The sequence below is a fragment of the Tasmannia lanceolata genome, unplaced genomic scaffold, assembly GCF_043159265.1.
Source record: "Tasmannia lanceolata isolate RefF3 unplaced genomic scaffold, GAP_Taslan_0.1 ptg000008l, whole genome shotgun sequence".
NCBI lineage: Eukaryota > Viridiplantae > Streptophyta > Magnoliopsida > Canellales > Winteraceae > Tasmannia > Tasmannia lanceolata.
Genome location: NW_027518685.1, coordinates 24960930 through 24986257, shown reverse-complemented (window position 1 = coordinate 24986257; position 25328 = coordinate 24960930). Strand labels below are relative to the sequence as shown.

At 38.7% G+C, this 25328-nt stretch overlaps 1 protein-coding gene across 10 annotated transcripts; it reads right to left on the bottom strand.

Moving 5' to 3' along the window:
- Nucleotides 1-371: 371 nt before the first annotated feature.
- On the bottom strand, nt 372-12793 carry LOC143884951 (ASI1-immunoprecipitated protein 2-like). Of its 10 annotated transcripts, XM_077388834.1 has the most exons (14): nt 12529-12793; nt 11802-11888; nt 7087-7894; nt 6926-7008; nt 6135-6220; nt 5470-6011; nt 4911-5414; nt 4709-4811; nt 4347-4577; nt 4023-4147; nt 3671-3843; nt 2074-3430; nt 1856-1981; nt 372-670 (listed from the first exon to the last, which is right to left on the bottom strand). In XM_077388834.1, exons 1-12 carry the CDS (start codon nt 12595-12597, stop codon nt 2312-2314), a joined length of 3930 nt encoding a protein of 1309 aa, XP_077244949.1. In that variant the 5' UTR covers nt 12598-12793; the 3' UTR covers nt 372-670; nt 1856-1981; nt 2074-2311. The 10 variants fall into 10 exon arrangements, with proteins under 10 accessions (XP_077244949.1, XP_077244954.1, XP_077244948.1 ...); XM_077388839.1 differs by lacking the exon at nt 372-670 and having other exon boundaries at nt 1393-1981; nt 11811-11888; nt 12525-12793; XM_077388833.1 differs by lacking the exon at nt 372-670 and having other exon boundaries at nt 1393-1981.
- Between the last annotated feature and the right edge of the window lie 12535 nt (nt 12794-25328).

Here is a 25328-nt window from a genome sequence, read left to right as displayed (position 1 = left end):
GTTTCTCTTTTTAACAGCAACATTTGCAACATAAACGAGCACTAGCTTTAATAACATTCCAAGTTTCCAACATTTGCTGTGTTTTTTTTTTTTTAGGGGAAATGATTTCAGCGCTCAAAGTGTTTTGATAAACATGCGCTCCACTTGTTTGTCGTGTAGTATTTAAAGTGTTTTAAGAGCTTTTTGAGAACCGTAATATTCTCTGACATCCCTTTAAATACTACACGACAAACAGGTGGAGTGCTTGTTTATCAAAACACTTGCGCGCTGAAATCATTTCCCTTTTTTTAATGTAGGCGGATCTCAATTTAAGTCATGTGACCTTCGGTCTACAAAGCTCAACACGTTTGGGAACCCATTGAGACACATTTCAAAGAAAATCAAATCAGCCAAAACCTAGCTCTCTGTCTCTGCAGAATACAAGTATGATATTCTCAACTTTTCATAGTTCATGTGGAGAAACGTTCCCATGTGACATTTAAGTAGTATGAGCTAATGCCCGTCTTTTTTATGCAATGGCATATTGATATTTCCTTTTTATTTTTGCTATTCTTCATGTAGTGAGGGCTCAAGAGGTGGAGGTGCTGAGTTTCTTTCTGGTTTCCTTCTAGGAGCAGCAGTGTTCGGAACAGTAGCTTATGTCTTTGCTCCTGAGGCAATTGTACTTTCCCTGAACATACTTCAAATGTTATTTCTCATCTGTTAGTAATTCAATACTACTTTTCATGCATACCTGATAAATTTAAGAAGTGATATCAAAATGAGCATTGTTCAAAACAACTATTCTTAGATTGGCATGGTACTGTTTCTAAATATGATCAATGATTTTTGTTTTTGAATGAGGATGTATATTAAAAAAGGAAAAACCCCTGAGACCAAGATGGTCAAACAAGCAGAAAAAACAAAGCGAACAAGAGAGGGAAAAAAGAGGAAGAAAAGTAGAAGAAATAAGACTACAAATAGGAAAAATATGAGTAATGATTTAATACTATGTTTGCAGTACATTCATTTGTGTGCCAAGAGATCCACTTTCTTCGAGAAGCAAATGTTGCATGGTAAATGAGTAGTTTCCCCCTTTCTACCTTTGCTTGATGAAGTTTTGGTTACATTCTAATCCCTGATGTTTGAAACATGCACATTTTGTGATGGGCCTATTCTACTGACCGGTGAGTGGGATGGAGCAGATTTCTGGATTAGTTTTCATTATTTGCAATTAATAGAAGATGGTCCAGGCTTTCCATGCAATTAGCACTGCACCTATGGTTTAGATTATAAATCCTTTAGTTCATCAAATAACTTTCAAAGGAATACCAGTTTAGGCTTACATTATCATTCTACCATTTCAATTTGAAGAAGATGGTCTTATAAACAAACATTTGGGGTTATGTGAGATTTGTTGTCTAATCTTTTTTTCCTTTTTCCTTTTTCCTTTAAAAAGCAACAAACAGAAGTATAGGTTAAAATTGTCCATAAGAAACAGTTATACAGACATTATTCAACAATAGATGACAACACTTGATTATGGTTGAAAAGCTGGGTTCCAAGTCGGGCCCCATCAATGCGCATCTCAGCTTGCAGAGCTTATTGAGGGTTCAAGGCGGCCCTCAATTCACCATCACAGAGTCTCCCCTCCTCACCAAGATCTTTGTGCTCAATTTTCACCCTTAATCATGTGTGACATGCTTTATTACTTGAGTTCCAAACATAGTTTCGAAACCCCCTCAACCCTACTCCCTTTTACCTTTGGCTGCTTTCTTGTCCAAGTCCGTGTTTTGCCCGATAAAAATCGATCAAAATTCCTTTGAACATAGAAGAGAAAAAAAGCAACCAGGAGCAGCAATAGAGGCAAACGAACCTTAATAATGTGAAGTAGAAATAGATGAATTCATCGAACAGTTTCCTGAGTTCCTGGCGCTTGAACATATGGTCACTCCCCAAAAAGCTATGAACTCAGAACCATCCTCCATGGACACCTCATATCCTGATGAAAAGAGAGTACAATAATCTAAAATATTCACACACACACGAGAGCATAAAAAGCAGCTAAGTAAATTTGTAATTTCCATGACTTACATGTCTATCGAGAGAGTTCCGCATGGCATTATTAGACTGTGGGCTTCATTCTCTTCTTATATACAAACAGCCGTTATTCCGCATCTCAAAAACCAGCTAAAGAAACAAACAAGAACATAAGTACAAATGGATTTTGTATGGTTATGACAGATGGGGGCGGGAGAGATGGCTTCTGACAGAACCCATGGTTGATCTTCAATGATCTTGGTATTTTACAGGCAAGCAACATCGAATGAATTCATCTGTAGTTGTCAGGAAAGCCACCAAAGAGCAACAGCGATGTGTTAACATGGTGTTTCTCAGGCAAGAGCTCCTCTGCCTTAGAAACGCACTTTACAGTTCTTTCCTTCTTGGAGAAAGGGAAAGCAAGGGAGAGGGAAAGAGAAGCTTTGATATCATCATCCCCTTCATCTTTCGCTGGATCTGAAAGCTTGTTTCTGTTATTTTTGTCATCTAGTAACTCGGGAAAAATAGATAAGATACCCTTTTTTGGTGATTTCTTTTTGGCCCCCAATGCAAGTTCGAGATTTGGGACATCAGATTCTGGCTGGTCTTCATCATCTGAAGAAATTATTTGCCAAGGTATGGAGTTGCCTGATTTGCAATCCCTGACAGGACTAGAATCTACTGGAAAGAAGAATATTTCAGTAGATCCCGAGTTCTCAGGGAGGAAAGTGCCACTACAAATACAATCTCCTTTCTGTTCCTCAAGGGGGATAGGATCCAAGTCAAATATCTTGGGAGAAAGTCTATGCCCTAAACTCTCTTCCTGAGAACTAGTCCTGACACTTGATTCACTATGACACTTCATTTTCTTACATTCCTCAAGGGGGATAGGATCCAAGTCAAGTATCTTGGGAGAAAGTCTATGCCCTAAACCCTGTTCCTGAGAACTAGTCCTGACACTTGATTCACTATGACACTTCATTTTTTTACATTCTCTGTCGCCCTCAACTTCCATCTTCTCTTTAAACACCACTTTCTGACTTGATTTCTTTGATGATTCACCAGAAGCTTCTGAGAACGTCTCTGAAGAATCCGAGTGTTGGCGTTTCCTGTTCCCCATGTTCCCATCTAAAGTTTCATTATCCATATACCTAGCCTTATACTGGTCCCTCATTTTCTTTCGATCTCTGCTGTGCTGAGGACCCACTTCTTGAACAAGAGAAGATGACCTGGCTGGAAGAATATTTGGGGGCTCTTGTCTAACAAGAGAACTTGAAGTGGAACCTTCTTGTCTATCCAAGTAAATCGGCACTGCTTTACCTTTAATAAGGCCACTTTGTACACCAGTTGCTTCATTGCTAGGTCGAACCTCAGTATCCTTCCCACACACTGAATCCCTAAAGTCTTCTTTCTACAGACAAAAATGACTACACATTAATCAAGGGCGGAAAGGCTACAGATGAGAGAACCACCCATCAACAAACCCAAAGCAGGACAACTCCACTATTAATCCTGGCAGGTATACTACACTTAAAATCCGAAGATGTTGGAATTTAAAGTTTGACTATTGCAACAGATTCTTAAACAAGAAAGAAGTTAATACCAAAAGTAATCAATAAGCAAAATGAGATAGCATTGCTAGGGTACATACGTGAGAAGGTTTCTGAGGTACAGTAAACTTAGCCATGATAGGGTTAGGCAAATCTAGGGCTGAGGGTTCCACGCCAAAATTGGAGCTACAAAGCTTCTTTCGAGAGCCAGATGATTCAGAGCGATTTTCCCTCCCTTCGAAAACAGCCCAGAGGAAAAATAATCGGTTCCAACCTGCAATGAACTTATAACTGAGATAGCTTTTCTCAAATATAATGGAGTATTAAAATAACTGAGATAGCTTTTCTCAAATATATTGTAGTATTCCAGCCCAGAGCAAAATGTTCATATGTAATAAAGAAGCCAAACATGCTTTTCAATAGTACACATGGATGATATAATATTCTTCTTACGCTGAGATTTCTCAGGTAGCTGGTTTGATGCGAATATTAGAAGTTCAATCCCATCAAGGTTCCCTTTGAGAGCTAAGTCATTCTTAAGCAAATTTTCCAACAACATTTTGTAATTCCTCTCGTAACTGCCATTAAAAACAGATGCATCAGCATGCAAGATTCACCACTGTGCGGTGAATTAGTCCCTGTTTGTTTAAGATTATGACAACTGACTCTGAGTGTCAAACTGATTACTAGACCCAAATTTAAACATAAAATTGAGTCCACTGTGCGGTTGTCATAATCTTAAACGAACAGGGTCTAAGAATATGTGAACAAACAAACCTCTGAAGATCTTTGGCAAAGAAGTAGAGAGCAATGCTATCCTCTTTAGCACAGCTTTCCTGAAACTGGAATGGCCATGAGCTCAGTCTAGGTACTTTCTCCAATTGGACTTTGTAAGGAAACTTGTTCACTACTTCAAGGACTTTTGGTGATGCACAAGTTGACAAGTGCGCCTGAATCCCGTCAAAAAGGTCTGGAACTTTTCCACTTCTCTGTACTTCAAAACCACCTCTGCAAGTAGTAGTGAGGCATATTAGGCATTCCAAAAACACAAGCACCAGAATAGAATAAGTCAATTGATATATCATATATACTCTACAAAATTACAATTCACAATGTCAAATAAAGGAAATGGTCCATACTGCCATATGTAATCATGCTCTGGCATGGCTGAACTTAAAGTATTGGCAAATAAAGGCACATGACTAAGCCGCTTCTTCTCGTAAGGCTTCAGATTAGACTCATCTGAAATGGTATCAAAACAAATGGTAAGAGTAAACACATACATAAAATAAAACAGATGAATACTACCAACAGAACCTAAAAGAAGAAGTATCACTCCACCTGAAACAATTGCATTTTCTGGTCCTTTATTAGCAACAAAAACAGTTTGGTCAGATAAAGTGTTTGATTTCACATCATGTTGTCCAGTCTTGGGACAATGAGACATAATTTTCAGATCAGCCTTCAGAAGAGACACATTGGTAGCAGCCTTCGGTGATGAACTCATTATAGAACGATCTGATTTAAAAGAATTCTTCCTTTCCAAAAGATTTTGCTCTTTTCCTAGCTTCAAAGATCTAGGATCTTCAGCCCGACTGATATTAGAAAACTGCATTTTAGCCTTTAATTCAGTGGCATTTAAGTGATCAGAACTTGTATCTTTGAATGAAGCAGATTTTCTGACCATTCGAATCGATCCCTCTTTTCTTGCATCATTGCTAGCAGATTCTCTAGCCAATTTTTCCTTTTCAGAAACATTTTCTGAGACTTGTTTGACTTTAGGTTTTAGGTCTAAGCTGTTGAGAGTAGCTGAACATAACAAAGCACCTGTCGATGACCACAGACCTGTAGCTTCAGAAATAATTTGGCACAAAATACAAACTAAGGTAAGAGGACTTACTCCGAGGAGACTTAAGTTGTGCAAGCATCCTTGATGAGTTGGGACTAGAAGTACCCAGAGAGTCACACTGTTGAGAATTTCTAGTAGAGTGGCTTCCAAATGATGTTATGGGATGTGTTGTTGGTTTCACTTCCCCCGCATCCAAGTTCTTGAAAGAACTCTCCTTAGACAGTGCAATATTTTTACAAGGGCCGACAGCCCCTAGAGATCCAACAATTGGTTTGGTAGCATGTGTTTTTGATAGAGAAGCAATATCCAGAATGTCCGCAGGTCTCTCAGTAGATACCGGGGGACTTGCGAGAACTTTTACAGCACGGTTCGACTCTGCTTCTTGTGATTTGATATCCAACTTAGGCGAATCTTTTGGGCTGAACGTGCCTCCATTGTTTTGACTTCTTTCATTTAATGATGGTGCTGTTGGAGTTTCTGATACCGTTCCAAATTCATCTGGATGTTTGTTTTCATCATCCTCCTTGAAGTTGCAACCTTCACATAGCCAATCACCTTCTGGAACCTTATCCAGCATTATGCTCATGCAATATCTAATAGAAAATAAAGAGTGTCAACATGTTACCCACAAAGAAATAAAATAGGTACAATTCAAATAATCAGAACAATCATACCTTACTCTAATTAAAAGAAAATACAGTAAAAGTAACGCTTACGTGTGCTCCGCACCATCACTACATCTGCTACAAATGGCAAGCAGCTCCTCCCGGCCTGCGTCTCCACAGATATCACAGACTTTGACCTATTTCCACAAGTCACGGAAAAAGTCAATAAATGGAATTTTTAATGACCCAAAAATAACTGCAATTAACATGGAAAATACAGTCTCATGAGGACCACATGAATTGTCATACATTTCCATCAAGAAGATATAATATACCCATAAAAAAAGAAGAAGATATAAGTAATGATTAAAATAAATGGTTGGGGTCGCTATTAGTTGCACCAGCGGGTTAAAAAACAGATGAACCCCTGCTGATCTGGCAAACCTTATCCTCGTTGAGTTTCTCCAGCAAAATCTCACTGTTTCGGCTCCTGCAAACTCACCTGCCTGAGTAGGAAATCCATAGTCCTCTGCCAACTAGGTCGCATGTCCAGTTGCACACACACACACACACACACACACACACACACACACACACACACACACACACACACACACACACTCAGCACCCATAAAAAACACCTTCCCAAGGCACTTCTCTTTGGACCCACTCAGTACCACACACGACCATCGAAACGATCTGATACCCTTACCCTCCCTCCTTTCTAACAAACCTCTCATTCAACCAACCACCCAACCCAGTGCACAACCTCCATCAGCTACAAAGACCCTAACAGGGACAACCCCCTCTCTTATGCCAGACATAGATGAATATCAACCGGAATGCATAAAATAGAAATTCACAATAAAGAAAACATAAGCAAAGGAGGAGTTCGTACTCACATCATCCTCCAAGATGTCTGATCTGGAGTGTTCACTCTCAGAGATGGGCTGAGAATGCAATGAGGGCTCCCGGATACCAGATACTGCAAACAAAGAAATTGGCTTTTCAGATTGCTGGTTCAGGTCTGATCATTTCATAGACATGGAAGGAGGGCTCTCACCATTCATGTCAATTTCCGTGTCCAAGCATGGATAAACTTTCATCGGAGCTTCATAGGAATAATTACTTCTGACCTGACCTCCTTTGCTACCTTCAGTTCTAAGAAGGACATTAGAAGATTCGAACACAGTAGATTTCTGTCGATATGAGCACTCGAAAGGTTCTCCCCGGTGCTGAGAACTTGAATTTTCTTCCAAATCCTTGGCATCTCCGGAACAAATGAATGAATTGTCACTTCTAGAATTAGTACATGGAAGCTGTAGCTTTGGTGAAGTCTTGCCAACATAGACATCTTTTGAGGAAGGGAACTCTGTTGGATCAGACTTTTGCGGAAGACTAGCATCATCGAAAGTAATATCAGAACCCTTTTCACGAAAATCGTCTTTCGGACAAGTGCTTGGCCTCCTAGGGTTATGCCCACTCTCTACTATTTCACGATGACAATTATGCACATGACCAGGAGCATTTTTGGACACATAAGATGTATCAAATGTCCTCATAGCTGCTTCACTTTCAGCATTTTCGGAGAATAAATTATGTCTTGAACTTGCACTGAGTAAGTTACTTGCTTCACAAGCTGTACTTGTTTCAGAATCATTGTAGGAACTTCGATTTTTCTCCTTCCCCTTAAAGATTTCTTCTGAACACTCGTCCTCAATTTTTGATTCCATGACTAATGAAAATCGATTAAAATGCATGCAAGATGAACAAGGAGTGACACATACATTGCATATCCCAGATTCCGCTCTCATACGGACATTCTTATGGAGAGAACCCTTAGAAATTTTTTTCTCAGATGGAGATGCTTCCTATTGAGAATAAGTGATGAAGATTTCATCAAGACAAGAAAACCTATAGAAATATCAGTCATACACCGGAAACATATAAACCTGAGCTTGAAAATTACTGCTAATTTAGCAAGAAAAGGAAAGTTCAATAAGTGGATAGCAGCATTACATCTTCCAATATACTATCAAGATTTATCAGTTAAAAACTTAAACATTCAAAAGTTTGAACAAACTGAACAAAGAGGGGGGTACATTGCTTTTGTAATGACTACCAAAGGAAACATTAAAAATGTCCTTCTACCAATCCATATATTAGAAGGGATACATTGCTTTTGTAATGACTACCAAAGTAACGTTGAACATGTCCTTCTACAAATCCACATATTAGAATGGCAGAAAATTTCTCCTTCACTTCAATCATGGTAAGTTGGTAACAGCATAAAAAAGAAAAAGCACAATGATAGTGCTATGTCACCGATAAATTTCCAGCAGAGTTTTTTAGAAACTGTCATTCAAGAACCATACACCACACATACATACAGATGCATACATAAATACACACAGATGCGAGTGCGCACGTGTTTGTGTTAAGTGCCAGTTATACAATAAAATGTACACTATGTTTCAAACGTCCTCAAAATGCATAAGAGCAGGTAAGTAGGGACTTGCTAAGTTGAATACATTTGACCTATGGCATCACGCACAAAAAAGATTCATTCAAACCATTGTTTCAAAATGCAGCCAAAGCAAGTACTCGGTTGACGTGGCTAAGTACTTGGTTGATGTGGTCATAACTCAGGAGAGTCAAAGGAGTTTCGATTGACTTTATAGGGCAAAACGAGGAGTCAGACAAAGACGCGACCAATGTAAAAGGGAGTCACTTCGTGGGAGGTAACCGGGGGGGGGGGGGGATGGGGGTTGTTAGGTTTTGTTGAAACTATGATTCAAGCTACGTACTTTTGGATTTCAGAATCAAAAGTATTCATGTGGTTGATAGGCACGCTAAGCCAAGTTGACTAGGGGTGGTCCTTAGCCTGTTGCAACTTGCAACCAAGCCAAAGAACTTGGCCATTATGCCTAAGTATCACTTGATGAACTTGATCAAACTCAAGTTAATGGAACAAGTTGGATATTTAAGCCTTCAACTTAGATTGGCCGAGAGAATACCTACTAATACCAAGAGAAGAAGAAGTTGCTCCGACCATGTCGGTCTCGTTTATCTTCTTTTATTAATGCATTTTTCCATTCAAAGAAGAAATACCAAGAGGAGAAAGAACTTATGTTTCACTGGGCATTACTATCACTATTATCCTTATTTAGTTTCTATACATCGGACCAAGGTGATTGTTTAATTAGATGAATCACTATCTATTTAATGAGGTAAAGTCCTGGTTTGTGAAGATTAAACTGGCCAGGGGTGTCAAACAGGTTAAACAATCATGCAATTTCCTAAGAAGGAATTAATATCAAAACCTTCTATTGAACAAGGGAAGACAATACCTCGTTAAAATAAAAAACTGAACAAAAGAAAGAAGTTTGACAAGTCCTGCCCAATATGATAATTTGTTCTTGAGATTGCATTGAAGACTATAGTTACATAGCTTATTCTTGACATAGGATCAAAAATAAAATCAATGGGCGCATAGAAAACCCGAAGAGTTTTTTTTTTTTTTTTTTTTTTTTCAGAATGAAAATATATTCGAGAGAGAGAGAGAGAGAGAGAGAGAGAGATATCAGTTAAAAACTTAAACATTCAAAAGTTTGAACAAACTGAACAAAGAGGGGGATACATTGCTTTTGTAATGACTACCAAAGGAAACATTAAAAATGTCCTTCTACCAATCCATATATTAGAAGGGATACATTGCTTTTGTAATGACTACCAAAGTAACGTTGAACATGTCCTTCTACAAATCCACATATTAGAATGGCAGAAAATTTCTCCTTCACTTCAATCATGGTAAGTTGGTAACAGCATAAAAAAGAAAAAGCACAATGATAGTGCTATGTCACCGATAAATTTCCAGCAGAGTTTTTTAGAAACTGTCATTCAAGAACCATACACCACACATACATACAGATGCATACATAAATACACACAGATGCGTGTGCGCACGTGTTTGTGTTAAGTGCCAGTTATACAATAAAATGTACACTATGTTTCAAACGTCCTCAAAATGCATAAGAGCAGGTAAGTAGGGACTTGCTAAGTTGAATACATTTGACCTATGGCATCACGCACAAAAAAGATTCATTCAAACCATTGTTTCAAAACGCAGCCAAAGCAAATCCTAGTCGACTCGGCACGACGCGGTCAAGTACACGGTTGACATGGCTAAGTAGTTGGTTGATGCGGTAATAACTCAGGAGAGTCAAAGGAGTTTCGATTGACTTTATAGGGCAAAACGAGGAGTCGGACAAAGACGCGACCAATGTAAAAGGGAGTCAACTCGTGGGAGGTAACGCGGGGGGGTAGGTTTTGTTGAAACTATGATTCAAGCTACGTACTTTTGGATTTCAGAATCAAAAGTATTCATGTGGTTGATAGGCACGCTAAGCCAAGTTGACTAGGGGTGGTCCTTAGCCTGTTGCAACTTGCAACCAAGCCAAAGAATTTGGCCATTATGCCTAAGTATCACTTGATGAACTTGATCAAACTCAAGTTAATGGAACAAGTTGGATATTTAAGCCTTCAACTTAGATAGGCCGAGAGAATACCTACTAATACCAAGAGAAGAAGAAGTTTGCTCCGACCAAGTCGGTCTCGTTTTATCTTCTTTTATTAATGCATTTTTCCATTCAAAGAAGAAATACCAAGAGGAGAAAGAACTTATGTTTCACTGGGCATTACTATCACTATTATCCTTATTTAGTTTCTATACATCGGACCAAGGTGATTGTTTAATTAGATGAATCACTTATCTATTTAATAAGGTAAAGTCTTGGTTTGTAAAGATTAAACTGGCCAGAGGTGTCAACCAGGTTAAACGATCATGCAATTTCCTAAGAAGGAATTAATATCAAAATACCTTGTTAAATAAAAACTGAACAAAAGAAAGAAGTTTGACAAGTCCTGCCAAATATGATAATTTGTTCTTGAGATTGCATTGAAGACTATAGTTACATAGCTTATTCTTGACATAGGATCAAAAATAAAATCAATGGGCACATAGAAAACCAATTTTTTTTAATGAAAATATATCCTAGAGAGAGAGAGAGAGAGTGAGTGAGTGAGTGTGTGTGTGTGTGTGTGTGTGTGTGTGTTGGGGGGGGGGGGCGGCGCAAATAGGATCCCTCCAACAAACCAAGGTTTTAAATTTCAACCGAAATGGGGTGAAGTCAAAACATTACAAAATTTAGATCGAAATTTCAGCCCATATCCCTAAATAATCTGAAGGATATTCATTATTTATTATCACGAAATTTCAGCCGAAATTACCAAAATTTTCGCCGAAATTTTTTACAGGATAAAATATTACTTTATTCTGTTTCGACAGATTTCGAACGAAAATTCGAAATTTCGCCTGAAATTTCGGTTTTGGTGAGGTCCGAAATGCATTCCGAAACCAAAATTTAAAACCTTGCAACAAACTACATAAGCATAATAACGAGCCAAGGAATGACATAAAGACCCAGAAGATTTAAAGTAGAAATTATATCTTCATATGTGATTTAGCAATTGATAGATCATTCACCACAGTAACTGGTCCAAGTGAAATAAAAAGTGGGTCAAACTATGATACCAGTTGCCAAATTTGTCAGATGATAAACTGAGGCAGCCCAGTAATATTTAAGAAAATCACCACAATGGTATCCTAACATGTTTAAACAAAGACTATACAACCTGTGGCAACACAAAACCTTTGAATTTGAAGTATATACCCAAGACAGCAAAAACACATAAGAAACTATCAAGTTTGTTTCATACATGCCTTACCATGTTATCCTGAAGATCATGGTCTGACTCATCCACGGGTCCTTGTATTCGACAACTCCCTTTCAGAACTGGAGTGATCTAAATAGCATGTTAAAAACACATAAATTACCCTCTCCAATACAGTAACTATTAAAATACTAAATCATAATAGCCAGAACCACTCAACTGCAGAATATTAAGAATCAGAATATATGATTAGCATATAAGTGGAGATAAATTACTCTCTAAACAGTAAAATGTGCACATTTTCTGTGAAGAAAAAAAATCAAATTTTTATTTCAATAATTAACTTACTACAATAACCGATGCCAATTCAAGAAAATATCAAATGATCTGTCCCATGCACGAACTACATCTCACGCCATTATAAAAAAAAAAAAAAATTAAGAAAAAACTGTAATCAGACAACAATTAGAAAACCATAGTTGAAAAGAATACTATTAATTGGAGCTAACAAGAGCTATATTTCATTGCCACAAAAAAATTATAAAAGGCGGGAAAACCCTAACTTTCCAAAGCAATCAAATCAATCCGATCAGAAACCCTAACTTTTAATTGGAAAAAAAAAAAAAAAAACTTTCGATAAATCCATCAATCAAACGAGAAAATACAATCAGAAACCAAATAGCGGAACTAAAAACACGATCAAGCTTATTAAAACGCGATCAGATGGAACACCAACCCTAATTCGAGAGAAAAGCTAAAAAAATTTACATGCCTCTGGTTCCAAAAGCTTATCAGTAAGATCGTAGAGCTCTATCAAGGCCCGTTCCTTACGGTTCGTCATAATCAATCGGATAATTACAGGGCGATTGGATTGGAAAAATGATTCAGAGCTCTGTTTTCATGATCTTAGGGTTTGTTACAGCCATGTCTCTCTATTCCGGAAGCTCTGTTCTTCTGAGAGAAAAGGAGGGTAAATAGGGAAAAACAGGGGCGGGGGGGAATGCGAGGGCGTAGGGGCTTAACGTGCGCTACAAACGGGGAGAAATATCAGATCGGGCATAATATAATTTCTCGTTAATTAAAAATGTAAACTTTATTTTCCAAACGAATTTAGTTTCTTATTTTAATTGTTACTAAGTCTCCCAATCTCTCTCCCTCTCTAAACAATATCTAAAGTTCTAAACTAAAATCAACTTTAGCAGTCAAACAAATTTACTTTTTTTAGATGAAGTGGCCCCCACGTGAGGAGCTTTCTACAATAGAGCCACACCATTGGATGAATTAAAGTGTAGGCCCAGATCAATCTAACGATCCAAATCATCCGATCAATGCACTTAATCTCATCTAATATGATCAACCAATCAAGATTTAAACACGGGGCGTAATTGTGGGCCCCTTCACTTTGATTCCCATCGCGATGGTCACAGGCTCATATCTCATCACTCGCAGAAGCACATCTATGTGTGCGGTGGAGATTTTAGGAGTCACACCACAAATGAAAGGGCTAGGAAACTCCTCTTCATGGATTTTTTGGCTTCGACCTATTTAACAAATGAATGGCTTATATCATCCAATTATCCAAATAGGTGGGCCCCATTCTACATTTTCTCAGCATTCTGTTTTTGATCCACTAATCACAACCAAGGTTTAAAATTTCGGTTTCGGTAACCGTTTCGGACCCCACAAAAAACCGAAATTTGGTAATTTGGTTCCAAATTCCGGACCCAAATTTCGAAACACTTTTTTTTAAAATAAATAATGTCATTAAACTGAAATTGTACGAAATTTGGTAAATTGCGAAAAATTGAATTTCGGAAATTTTCGGTTTCGGTCCCCACCGGTATCCGAAATTTCGGATTTCGGTCGAAATTTTAAACCATGATCGCAACTACGGTGAAGGGAACCACCATTTCAGTTGATCCGTGTAGCAAATGAATGGCTTGGATCATCCGAATAGGCAGGTCCACTATATTTTTCTTCTGTAAATTCTGATTTCAATCCACTAATCACATCTATGGTGGAGATTGAAGGGGCCCATCAATTCAGTTCATCCAATTCCACTAGCATGGACGTAATGTGGTTTTTAGTTCCTTATACCTTAGTTTATATTGTCTTTTAGACAATTTTTTTTATTGCTTCCTTTTTACTGCATTTTCTTTCTTGGGTATTCTACATATTTTACTCCATTTCTTTTTTGTGGGCATTCACAATCTTTTATGATAATCTAAGAGGGTTTTATTTGTTCTTAATTCAATATAACAAGTAACCCATATAACAAAAATGTACTTATTTTCCTTAACAAAATGGAGGTGTCATGCAGGACCACCCCGTGCATTGCACGGATGGTCCCACTAGTAGACAAAAAAGGTTGTTTCAATGTCCTAAATTTAGGTAGAGGATGTGGATGTATTTAACTTTTATTTATTTGGATTCATTATCTTATCTTTACAGCTTGGAGTCCTTTTTTTAGGAGTGATGAATTCCTTTATTTAGAACTTAGTAGTGATAAATGCACCCCCTAATTTTCCTAATTTTAGCCCATGTGCAGTTAAACTTCTTGTCTCATCAGCCCATTCACTTTTTTATGAGAGACAGTAAAATAAAGGGATTTGCCAGTGTCCATAGCAAAAGGCATTTCGCGATGGTCTGATGCATGTGACAGCAGCCGCCTCATGAATGAAGACAAAATGTGCTGAAGAGTGAGTCTGTGTGGCTGCTGTCACATGCAACAGACCATCCGCGATCCACGAAATGCCTTTTGCGATTGGACGCTTGCAAATCCCACCGCATAACCTTTTGGAGCAACATGATATTTTCATGCAGTATCAGGACCTGCCATGACTATTGCCTCATGGCAGGTCCTGAGTTCAAAACCCAACAACTCCTTTATATTATAAACCAGCAGTACAGAAACTCTAACGGCAAAAGCTTTTAGAGTAACTGGTTGTTTTCACATGGCTAAGATTAAAAAGCATATTTTTCAGTTGAGGGATTCTAAACTCACAGGAGCCCTTTTGGAAAAGAGTTTCAAAGGCGGCACCATTGGAGCCACGTCATCCTGAATGCATTTATAACAGCACTGATAACGGTAGAAGCAAATTGACATGGCTCCAATGGTGCCTTTCTAGCTCTTTTAAACAAGGGCTCCTGTGGGTTTAGCATACCTAGACTAATCTCAATTATTCACAAAAAGTGAACGGGCTGAATTTGGGCCACACTTTCACTCACGATGGAGGTGAAACAGCCTCATCCGTTGAGTTGAGTGGTCCTTTAATTTAGGCCGTGATATGGCTCTCTGGTTTGCTTCTAGCATGATCTATGGTGCAACATTCATCTATTATAAGCCAACTTTCCTGGCCTCTTTATGTTATGTTGGCATTGGACTGTGAGACCAGCATTGGTGAGTCCTATGTTTTGCAAGGGGTAGGGTGGAGTGGATAGTTCTTTTTCTGCGCTTGACACAATAGAGTCATTCATGGTTAGGTCGGGTTCGATCTTTATTAGGAGGAAGGGTTTGTGCCTTCTAGTGGATGGCTTGCTTGGATAAGATCCCGATAATTGATCATCTGTGCAGTTGACAATGGGTTATGCAGTTGTACGGTGCGACAGAGGATACAATGAATCATCTATTTATCCATTGCAATTTCACGAGATTGATATGGGTTTTCATAGTTGGTCTCTATTGGGTGGTATAGAATGAATGGGTAGGATGAGTCAAACACCATGTAGGTGGTGTTTTATTGAGGGCTGCTCACCCTGCGCGATACCTTACAAACCTTTGCCCCATAATACTACTTAGAAAATGCACACAGCTAAGTGTGAAATACCATATTAAAACTCATCAATCATTGGGAAGTCAAATAAGGAAGTTGCTTCTCGTCCAAGTACGAACGAACCCCGCAGGAAGGTCCCAAAATACCCAATCCCGGCTTTCAGTATGCAACCTTTCCGTGGACCAGTGGGTGGTAATGCCAGCATCCGTTTCTAGCCCACCCAAAACTGACGCTGCTTAATTGGTATATCTAGCCCATGGTTTTAAATTTCGGTTTCGGTATGTATTTCAGCCCTCGCCGAAGCTGAAATTTTGGCCGAAATCACGAAATTTAAGGCTAAAATCCGCTACACAATAAAAAAAACACTATTTTATTCATTCAGAAGAATACCATATTATTTTTAAAAAAAAGTCAAATTCTAGAAATTTTGGCCGAAATGACCGAAATTCCAAAATTTGGTAAAACCCGAAATTTCGGATTTCGCCAAATTTTGGTTTCGGTCTCAACCAAAATCCAAAATTTCGTTGCCGAAATTTAAAACCATGATCTAGCCACATGACAGGTACTTAAAATTAGCTACCTATGGGGGGCATTTGGTTAGGGCTTACAAAGGCACAAGCCGACCCGGGGAAACCCGTGATGTTTTTGGTTCCTTCACCAGGAATTTGGGGTCACAGAAAGGAAAGTTGGGGTAACCAGAAGCAAAGTGGGGGTGGGTTTCTAGAAGCTAGAGGAAGCCCCGTTTTCAGGACCAAAAAGGCTCCGTCATAGCAACAGGAGAAGCTTAGAAGTCTGAGAGTGATCACCCAAATGAGGGCGACTCCCTTATTCATAGGCCGTTATGTGTTTTTCTTTTTCAACATTGAAATAGTCTCCACAGTTTACAATTGACAGTTTGGATAATCCTATGGTGCGGACCATATCGTACTTTAATAAAGCGAGGAGTGTGATCATCAAAATATAGTAGTGAGGATAACATTTCCCTTTGTTAATTGTTAGTCCCTGTTTGGTTTGGATTTTGAAAACCGATTGTGAGTTAAAAACTGATTATTGGTGTCTCACTATTGGTTCTCAAAATCCAAAACAACCCGGCTTGAGTTGAGGTGGTCAACAATTGGTATCATATCAAATCGGGTCAACCCGACCCAACCCAACCAGAATTGGAAATCAGGTTGGGTCGGGTTGAGGAAATTGCAAATCGGGTTAGGTCGGGTTGAACCCAGTCTGGTTGGAAATCAGGAACTACTTTTCCTTATTCACTATGTACGGGTCAAATTACGGAAAGTTTGATATTACGAATGCAGGACACCTGTAAAAATATTGACGAATTCTGGGCACCTTAAGAGGAACAACAATTATCGAAACCTCTATGGATTGGAGGTCTAGGATCAGCCTATGGAAATTATTTTACGGGCACAACCTATTTATGTTGTGTTCCATCTCATGGACGGTTTAGATCAACCTATGATGTGGTCTGTACAATTCTTTCTCAGCCCGTGCATCGCACGAGGTTTTTTGCCAGTATATGTATATGAGAGAAAGGTTTCTGCACGAGAGAGAGAGAGAGAGAGAGAGAGAGAGAGAGAGAGAGAGAGAGAGAGAGAGAGAGAGAGAGAGAGAGAGAGAGAGAGAGATTTTTGGTGTGCTTAAATGGTTATATGCCTCCCATTCGTTTAAATGTTTGGGTCCCACATACAGGAACCAATGGGAGGCGTTTTAACCACTTAAGCGCACCAAAAAAATGGTGTGCAACGTTTTCCTCATATATATAAACTCACATTCTCTCCCAGTATAGATTTATCAATGGGTCCACCTGTGTGTGTCTATGAGTGCGTGCTTGCACATGTGTGCATGTATGTGCTTTGGACCTGCGAGTGCCATATTGATAATAGAGCTTAGGATTCTTTCCAACGTTAGACCTCTAGATCAAAGGGTCATGCACAAGGATCCATCAAAGTCCCTTTCGACAAAGAGAATCCTACAAGAGAAGGGAAGAGAAAAATGGCCCTTCTCGGGCTTGTTTTTCTCCTAAGCACCCACTTCTCATCCCATTTGTTCATCCTTCCCACCAAACTCGGCGCCAAAAGGAGCTTTTGGGACCATTCATGCCCACCATTAACTAATAATTTTTTCTACTTTATCTTAGTGCTCCTCTTTTACCATCCTTATTATTATTAAATATTGTTGGTTCCCATTAGGGAAAAGAGCTTAAACCATTCACTAACTCAACCACATGGCCAACTTAGTGGGTTTAAGCATAACTATGTATTATATATATATATATAATATATAGTGAGAGTACATTATAATAATGGAGTGACACTTGTAGAAACTATACTCTACTAAAAAAAATTCCATCACAATAAATTGCCCTTATCTTCATCATAGTTTTACAAAACATTCCCCAAGGGTCCGTTTAGATTGCCGGACTCAAGAATCAGAATCAGTATCTGTAATGAAAATAGAATTAAAGATTTAATTCGAAAAATTTCCAGTAAAAATTTCATTCTGAATACCAACTCTTAATACAGAAAACATATTCCAGCATTTTCCCCTTTAAGTCTGTCTTTGGGTCAATAATGCCCTTTGATTCAGTGTATTATTTTTAAGCCGTACATCGGAATCGAGCGGAATCAAAATAGGATGCCATTTCCATCGCATTGGCAATCCAAACACTCCATGAAATTAATCTTACATCCTCTAATGCATTTCATTCATCTCCTAGCTTAGGTTCGCATAGCCATTAGTTCTTCTATGGACAAAAGGATAACATTGGGGATTGGCATAGCTTTAGGGGTGTTTAATTTGGGAAATGTTATAGGGACTTAGGGAGACAAAATACAGAGAAAAGTAAAAAAGGGCCAATGATGGGGCCCATAATAAATGAAACAAAATAGCTGACTTCATGAGGGGTGGGCCTTGCAATACCAGTTCAAACATGGGGCCACTACTAAATTTGTTTATTCACTAATTTATTTCAGTCTTACCATCTCCCAGCTAATTTTTGTTTAGTAAATGATATTTCCAACCCCTTTTCTCAGCATTTCCACCCTCTCTCGTTTGTCTTTTCCTAAGAGTGACTTCATTAAATGGGTGGAAATGCTGAGATATATAGTGGGTATTAATATCATTTACCTTCTTGTTTTTACTAAGAGTTTTTATTAAAGCCATGCCCCTTGTTTTTATGTTGGCAAAGGCCCTCTTCTCTTTATTTGAAAATTTTCTTTAAATTTATTTATGGTCCTCACGTGGGAGCGTGGAGGGCCCATTAACTGCGCACATGCACTTCATAGTTGTCTGTGCCTTGGTGACACGCACGTGTATTCATACGGACCTGATAGGATCATGTTGCTTCCCAACAATGAAATCTAAGGATGAGACTTTAGGTTGCACTTGATGCATGTAGCAAATACATGGAATAGAGGAATCATATACGTATACTTCTTTCTTGTTTAGTACGTTGACACCCTTGTTGATATTTCACACCCAATTTGTACGCCCACCCATAGTTGCCGGAATATGAAGCAAGTGCGGGAAGCGATGGGTTTAGAAAAGACAAAATGCAGGAAGTAAAAAGCTCTAAAAAAATAGAGAAAATGTGGGAAACGTCATCGAAAGTCAACATTAAGCATTTAATAAGTCTCATTGGAAATGAACAAGTACATAGAAAGAATATGATTGTAGATAAGGATTACAAGTAGAAAGAAGAATTCACGACTAATTACAATAACAAGTTTTAGGAATTTACAGTTATACATGTTTTATTCTTGTATATTTAATATTTAAGCTTTTCAAAAAGATCAACATAATTTTCATTTGAAAATTCATATGAGTTTTCAATTTTTAAATGCCCTCTTCTTTTAATATGCTCCTTCGGAGGGGTGCAACTCAAATCAACTTTTGAGAATACGGCTTGTGGTTTTTGTTCATTTTTTATCAAAAGCTCAACCCGACCCGACCCAAGTTTTCGGCATTATCAAAAGGTGAAAATATTCTTTTAGGAACCAAAAAAAGCACATGAATAGGAAACGTACTCTTAGTTAAAAGGAAATGCGCCAGAAGCGTCTATGATGCGCACTTCCTTAAATTTGGGAAGTGGGAAGAACTTAGCTTCTGAAGCGAGTCTCTGGGGAAGCCAGCATGCCATCCAACTAATAAGTTTCAGGTAACTATGTGCTCACCTGCCACTTTGGTACTTGTCCCGCACCTCTTTCATTTAGAACTTTCTCAACCAGAACAAATGGGTGACAATATCATTTCCCCTATTGATATAGTGTGTTATTTAGTAAGCTGAAATATATTATGAGGTTTTTTTTTTTCCTTCCTTTTAAAGTTGATCTGGAGAGCATCCCAAGAAAATATAATGAATTAGCATGTTTTCCATGGAATTTTGGAAAACATGAATTTTTTTCCATGGAATATAATATTAGTTTATAATGTGGTGAGAGAGGGGAAAGGAGGGCGAGGAGAGAAAGAAAGACTTGAGAGGACACGAGTGAGAGAAGCGTGAGTAAAGCCTAAAAGTAGGAAAAAATAAATCATATTTTGAGTAAAGTATTTTTCCTTTTCAATCTTCCTCACCCTCTTATCATTCACTCCCTCCTAGGTCCCCCCCTCACCATTGAGTAAACTAATACTCCATGAGAAGGAAAAAAGAAAAAGAAATCCTTCTTTTTTTTTATGATGTAGGATGTCCCCACCCCCTTCGGGATTAGGACTAGTCCCGACGGATACACGCAACGACCCACTCACCACGTGTATCAGGTAAGTCAGGGGCGGGATTCGAACACTCGTCAACAGGGAACAAACCCGTGACTTTATGCCGAAGAGCAAACCCGGATTTCAATCTTTTTTTCTTCACTTTCGCTGATTAGGTAGCCTTTCTTCCCTATAAAAAGGAAAAAGGAATCCTCTTTCACGCACCACGGGTAACCTTTCATCCATGATTTAGGTCTTCTTTTTCTTTAGATCGAACGGGAAAGAAGGGAGAATAGAAGAAAAGCAGAAATGGGGGTTTTCTGAACAGAAATGGAGGCAAGCCATTGAGGAAGAGAGAAGCGAGAAGAAGAAGGGTCCTATTTTCTGACGATTTTTTGAACATAAACTAGACAAGCCATTGATGTAGCTTGCTAGTGTTGAAGTATAAATGATTAAATAACACCAAATCTAATAGCTTAAGCTTTTGGAGTAATTGGTTGTTTCACATGCATGGTATTCTTGATTCAAAACTCACAACTCCTTTATATTAAAATGTTAAAGTAATTCGGTCAAGCAAGAGGTTGCTTGAAGCATTACACCCAAGGTATCTAATTTGGAATACCAAGTTTGTTGCCTCTAGCCCCTATATATATATATATATATATATATATATATATATATATATATATATATATATATATATATATATATATATATATATGCACTAGGGTTATAAGAGGTTAATGGGCTCCAGCCCATATGGGCCCACTACACCTGATCCATTACCTATTGGGCTTATATTAGAACATATATTAGGGTTATACCATACACATGTATACCCAACAATCTCCTCCTTATGTTCTACATATAGCACAATCCAATAGATAGATAGTGTGATGTTCAAATAAAATATTGAATCACCCACATCACCATATCATTAAAGATCTGTAATCCAACTGAAAACACGAATACTTTAATGATCAACCAAGAGTTTGAGATACAATCTAAACTCAACCAAAGGTAGTTTCACATATAAGTGAACCCCACTGATCTTAAAGGAATTCATTCATGGGGTATAATTCTCATCGAGATCCAAAATAAAGTTTCACAAACAAGTGAACTCAATACATATTGAAAGGAAAGCATAGTCTCACATGACTTTAAAAGATTTACTCATCAAGTAAGTCATCATCATCAAAGTCCAAATCAAGACAAGCTCTTCATTTTTCGCCAATCCCTGTGAATTACCAAATATGGATGTCATGAAAATGAATCCAATCATTTGTATAAAACACTAAAGTATCTAGTTCTACCTGAAGAAGAACTTAGTACAATTCCAAAATGACTGAAAAAGTATCAGTATCACTCTCACCATAAGCATCATTGTCAAGTTTCAATAAAGACAAGACCTAAACAGCTTTTTTTGCAAATAATCATTCCTAATTGTCAAGTTTCAATAAAGAACAAGACTAAATAGTTTCTTTTGCAAAGAACCATTTCATGTTTCTTTTTGAAATGTTACAGTCATCTTATCCATATTTGAGTTAAGATGTATCATCAAGTTTGGAATGTACAACCTTCCCAAAAAAGACATGTCATCAAATGTGGAATGACATACAATAACTGTAAACATCATCGAAACATATCAAGTGCATATCTTGGCCAAAACAGAGGGAGATTCAAAAAATTCAAAATAACATGGTGTAGGTTAAGACATGTCTACAAAGTCTTTAACCCCATCTCCCCCACAATTTTGAATATTCGATCTTTGGTCAGCCCTTGTTGTGAGAGCTTCGGCCTATTATCCTTCGATTTTGTATCAATCAAAGTGATAATCCCATGTTCTTGAGATAATTCAGCATATGGCCTGTTGCAGCCTAAGATGTCTCCTCTTACCATTAAAGAGTGAGTTCTTCACAACCATTGTTGTAGCTTGATTATCATAGAACACACATAAAGAACTAACCCTTAACCCACTAAAGAACTAATCTTTAACCGGGTCAGTGGAATGCCATAACCATAATTAGATTCTTTATCCCTTAGCTTTCATCTATAGCTGAAGTTAAGGCATAAAGTTCCAATTCGACTTGCACACAACAGCAATAAATTTGCTGTCCTCTGATTCTGAGCCCCATGATTCATCAGAATATTCTTCCACGATAAGTGGATGACCACCATAGTTTTGAGCATACTCTGGAGTACATGAAAGGTATCTCATCAGCCTCATAAGGGCATCTCTATGCTCATGGCCAGGATTGCTAGTAAAACGACTCAGCATGCCAACTATAAAGGGTATGTCTGGCCTAGTGCAACACAAACATGAGACTACCAATCAGTTTAGAAAAATCTAACTGTCTCACATTGTCCCTTCCTTAGAGATCAACTTCTTGGTATAATCAACATGGTGTCTCAATCGGTTTGCACTCACTGCATCCTCAAAAGGAAAGTAATTTTTATATAATGGGCTGGGCCAAGGGTGATTCCTTGCCTTGCAAAAACTTACTTCCATACCAAGAATGGTGTTAACAACACCCAGGTCTTTTCATGTCGAATTCTTTACCCAAGGTTAAATTCACATTACTCATCATAGAGAGAGATTGGAAACAAGAATCAACATCTACATTCAAGCAAATAATCATGACCTTATTCGACACAAAAAAATAGTAAAGGCATTTATCCGAGTAATTTGTCAGAAACCCAAAGCTCTTTACTACTTTGTCAAATTTCTTATGTCACAATTTAGGTGCTTGATTAAGACCATAACAAACTTTGTATAATCACATACAAATATCTACTTACAGCCCATAGTCTTAGCCACTTTTGCCAAATCGACTAGCTGCCAAGTTAGATTTTCTTACAGAGAGCTCATTTCATCATGAATGGCTTCTGCCCACAACATAGAGTCCCCATATCTCATCACTTCCTGATAGGATGATGGATCATTCTCTGATTGGTAGGTCACAAAGTCCTCACCAAATTCTTGGGTACTCTATCACATGGAGGAGCATATAGATTCAGGATGTGATTTGCAGTCAAAGCTGTCTCTCTCCAAATGCAACTACGCATGCCAGCTGTCATTAACATGGAGTTTAACACTTAAGTTAATGTCCTGTTCTTACACTCAGCTATGCCATTTGATTGAGGTGGACCCCGACCCGAGATAGGCGGCGAGGGAACGGGTCCCCACACCATCCGGATCATCAACGTGTGAAGGAGAGCTCTACCAAGGAACTCTCAAAACGGATGCCACCCTCATAGCATAGCACGAGTGGCGATATAAAAGAAAGAGATATGTCTTGATCCGGAACCGAGGTTCGAAACCGAGACATACCTGAAATAAACTCAGAGTCGCCATCCATGGATATGCCATGGAACCTTAAAATCAAATCCTCTGTACAATGGATAACCAGAAATATATATGGGTTCGTGCCTGGTTACGAATGGGGAAGGTCTGAGAGCACCCCCGATTCGTCCGAGTGCAAGCACTTGGTCTCTTATGCCATTTATTATTAACTCCAAAGAAGTTTGGGTAAAAATCATCTGAAATAGGAACAATCCTCCAGAATCGTCTACCTAAGCATGCATTTCCAAGCACAAAGACACCACAAACTACTCAAACATCCGGACCATGAATATGAATTATAGTCTATACTTCAAGCATCAATTGAAATTGAAACGAAATTTTACCTCTAATTAGCTGCCTCTTCTATTTGAAAATAGAGGATGCACTTGATCTCCCACTCTCTTCAATTTCCAGCTCAAATCACCACGAAAATTCCAGATCCAAAGCTTACAAGGTAAGAGAAAAGCAGATCTTGGGTTTCAATTTGGGGGAAAAGAAGGATCTAAAGCAATAGTGGAGAGTAACGATGAAGAAATCAAACAAAAATTTCAGAGATGCCGGCCGGAAAAATTGACCGGAGATCTGCTCAGAGAAAAATCGAAAATGAAGAAATAATGGTTGGGGACGATGGGATTTGCCGGAGAAAGCGATGGTGGATGAAGAGTAGCAAAAGCAAAGAAGAAGAGAAGTTGAGGATTGAAATGAAGGAAAGCAATATAGATGGATGATCTCTCGGAAATTTGGTTGTCGGAGCTCCGGGAATCTGCCGGAGAAGAAAATCCACAAATAAAAACCTCTCTCTCTGCCTCTCTTTTCCTCTGCAATTTCTTTCTTCTCAGATCTGAGATTTCAGATCTTGGATCTGAGATTTCAGATCTTAGATCTGAGATTTCTAGATCTGAGATTTCAGATCTCAGATTCGAAAAGAGAGATGGCGGTGAAGGGATCAGATTCCGGCAAGTGATGAGAGACGGTGACGGTGCTCCGGCAAGGAGATCGGAGAGGAAGAGTGTGGAGATGGAGGAGGTTGCCGGTGGGATTTGCAGAGGTTGCCGGAGGTAGAAGAAGAAGAGTTGATGGAGATCCGATCGGAGAAAACGCTTGGCCGGAGGAGGGGGTTGCCGGTGGGATTTGCAGAGATTGCCGGAGGTGGAAGAAGAAGGAGAAGAAAAAGGAGGATGAAATCGGAGCTTGACCGGAGGCTTGCCGGAGTTTGGTCGAAGAAGACGATCGGAGGAAAAAGAAAAAGAAAAAACAGATCTCTCGCTCTCTCGCTCTCTCTGCTTTTTCCGGATTTTTCACGAAGGATGAACAGTGCCCTCTCTTCTCGATTTTTTTTTTATATATTAAAAATATCTGTTGATATTCGCACCCCCTTTTTGATAAAGCGCGCGAACTACTAGTTGCACTCTTCCCGCTTTGTCCTACTAGCGAAAGACAATCGGAATTTCGCACCTCAAAGGCGCACCCCCTCTTCAGCTAATCCACTCCCCTTACAGGTTTACATTATGACACTGATTCACCTCGTTCGCTGATCAAACGAGCTCGGATCCCAACGAAATTTTACGGGGACCTATGAGGGACCCTAACCTAGCTTAGGGTGTAATTTGAGGCCCTAACTCACTGGTTTGGCGAGGTTTCGCACCAGCGACACGAACTTGGGTCCGGTCAAAATGGGGTGTCTACAGATGCCCCTCTTTGGCAGAGCGTGTGTAACACGCGAATGGCAAAGCTGAACAGACGACACATTTTGACTGA

Bases quoted from the DNA above. Each gene is read 5' to 3' on its own strand.
- LOC143884951 (XM_077388834.1), bottom strand. From the start codon at position 12,597: ATGACGAACCGTAAGGAACGGGCCTTGATAGAGCTCTACGATCTTACT. The intron at 7,895-11,801 runs GTATGAAACAAA...TATTCTCAATAG, and splicing joins AGGATAACATGGTAAGGCAT to GAAGCATCTCCATCTGAGAA. The intron at 4,148-4,346 runs GTTTGTTTGTTC...TTTTAATGGCAG, and splicing joins TTTGCCAAAGATCTTCAGAG to TTACGAGAGGAATTACAAAA.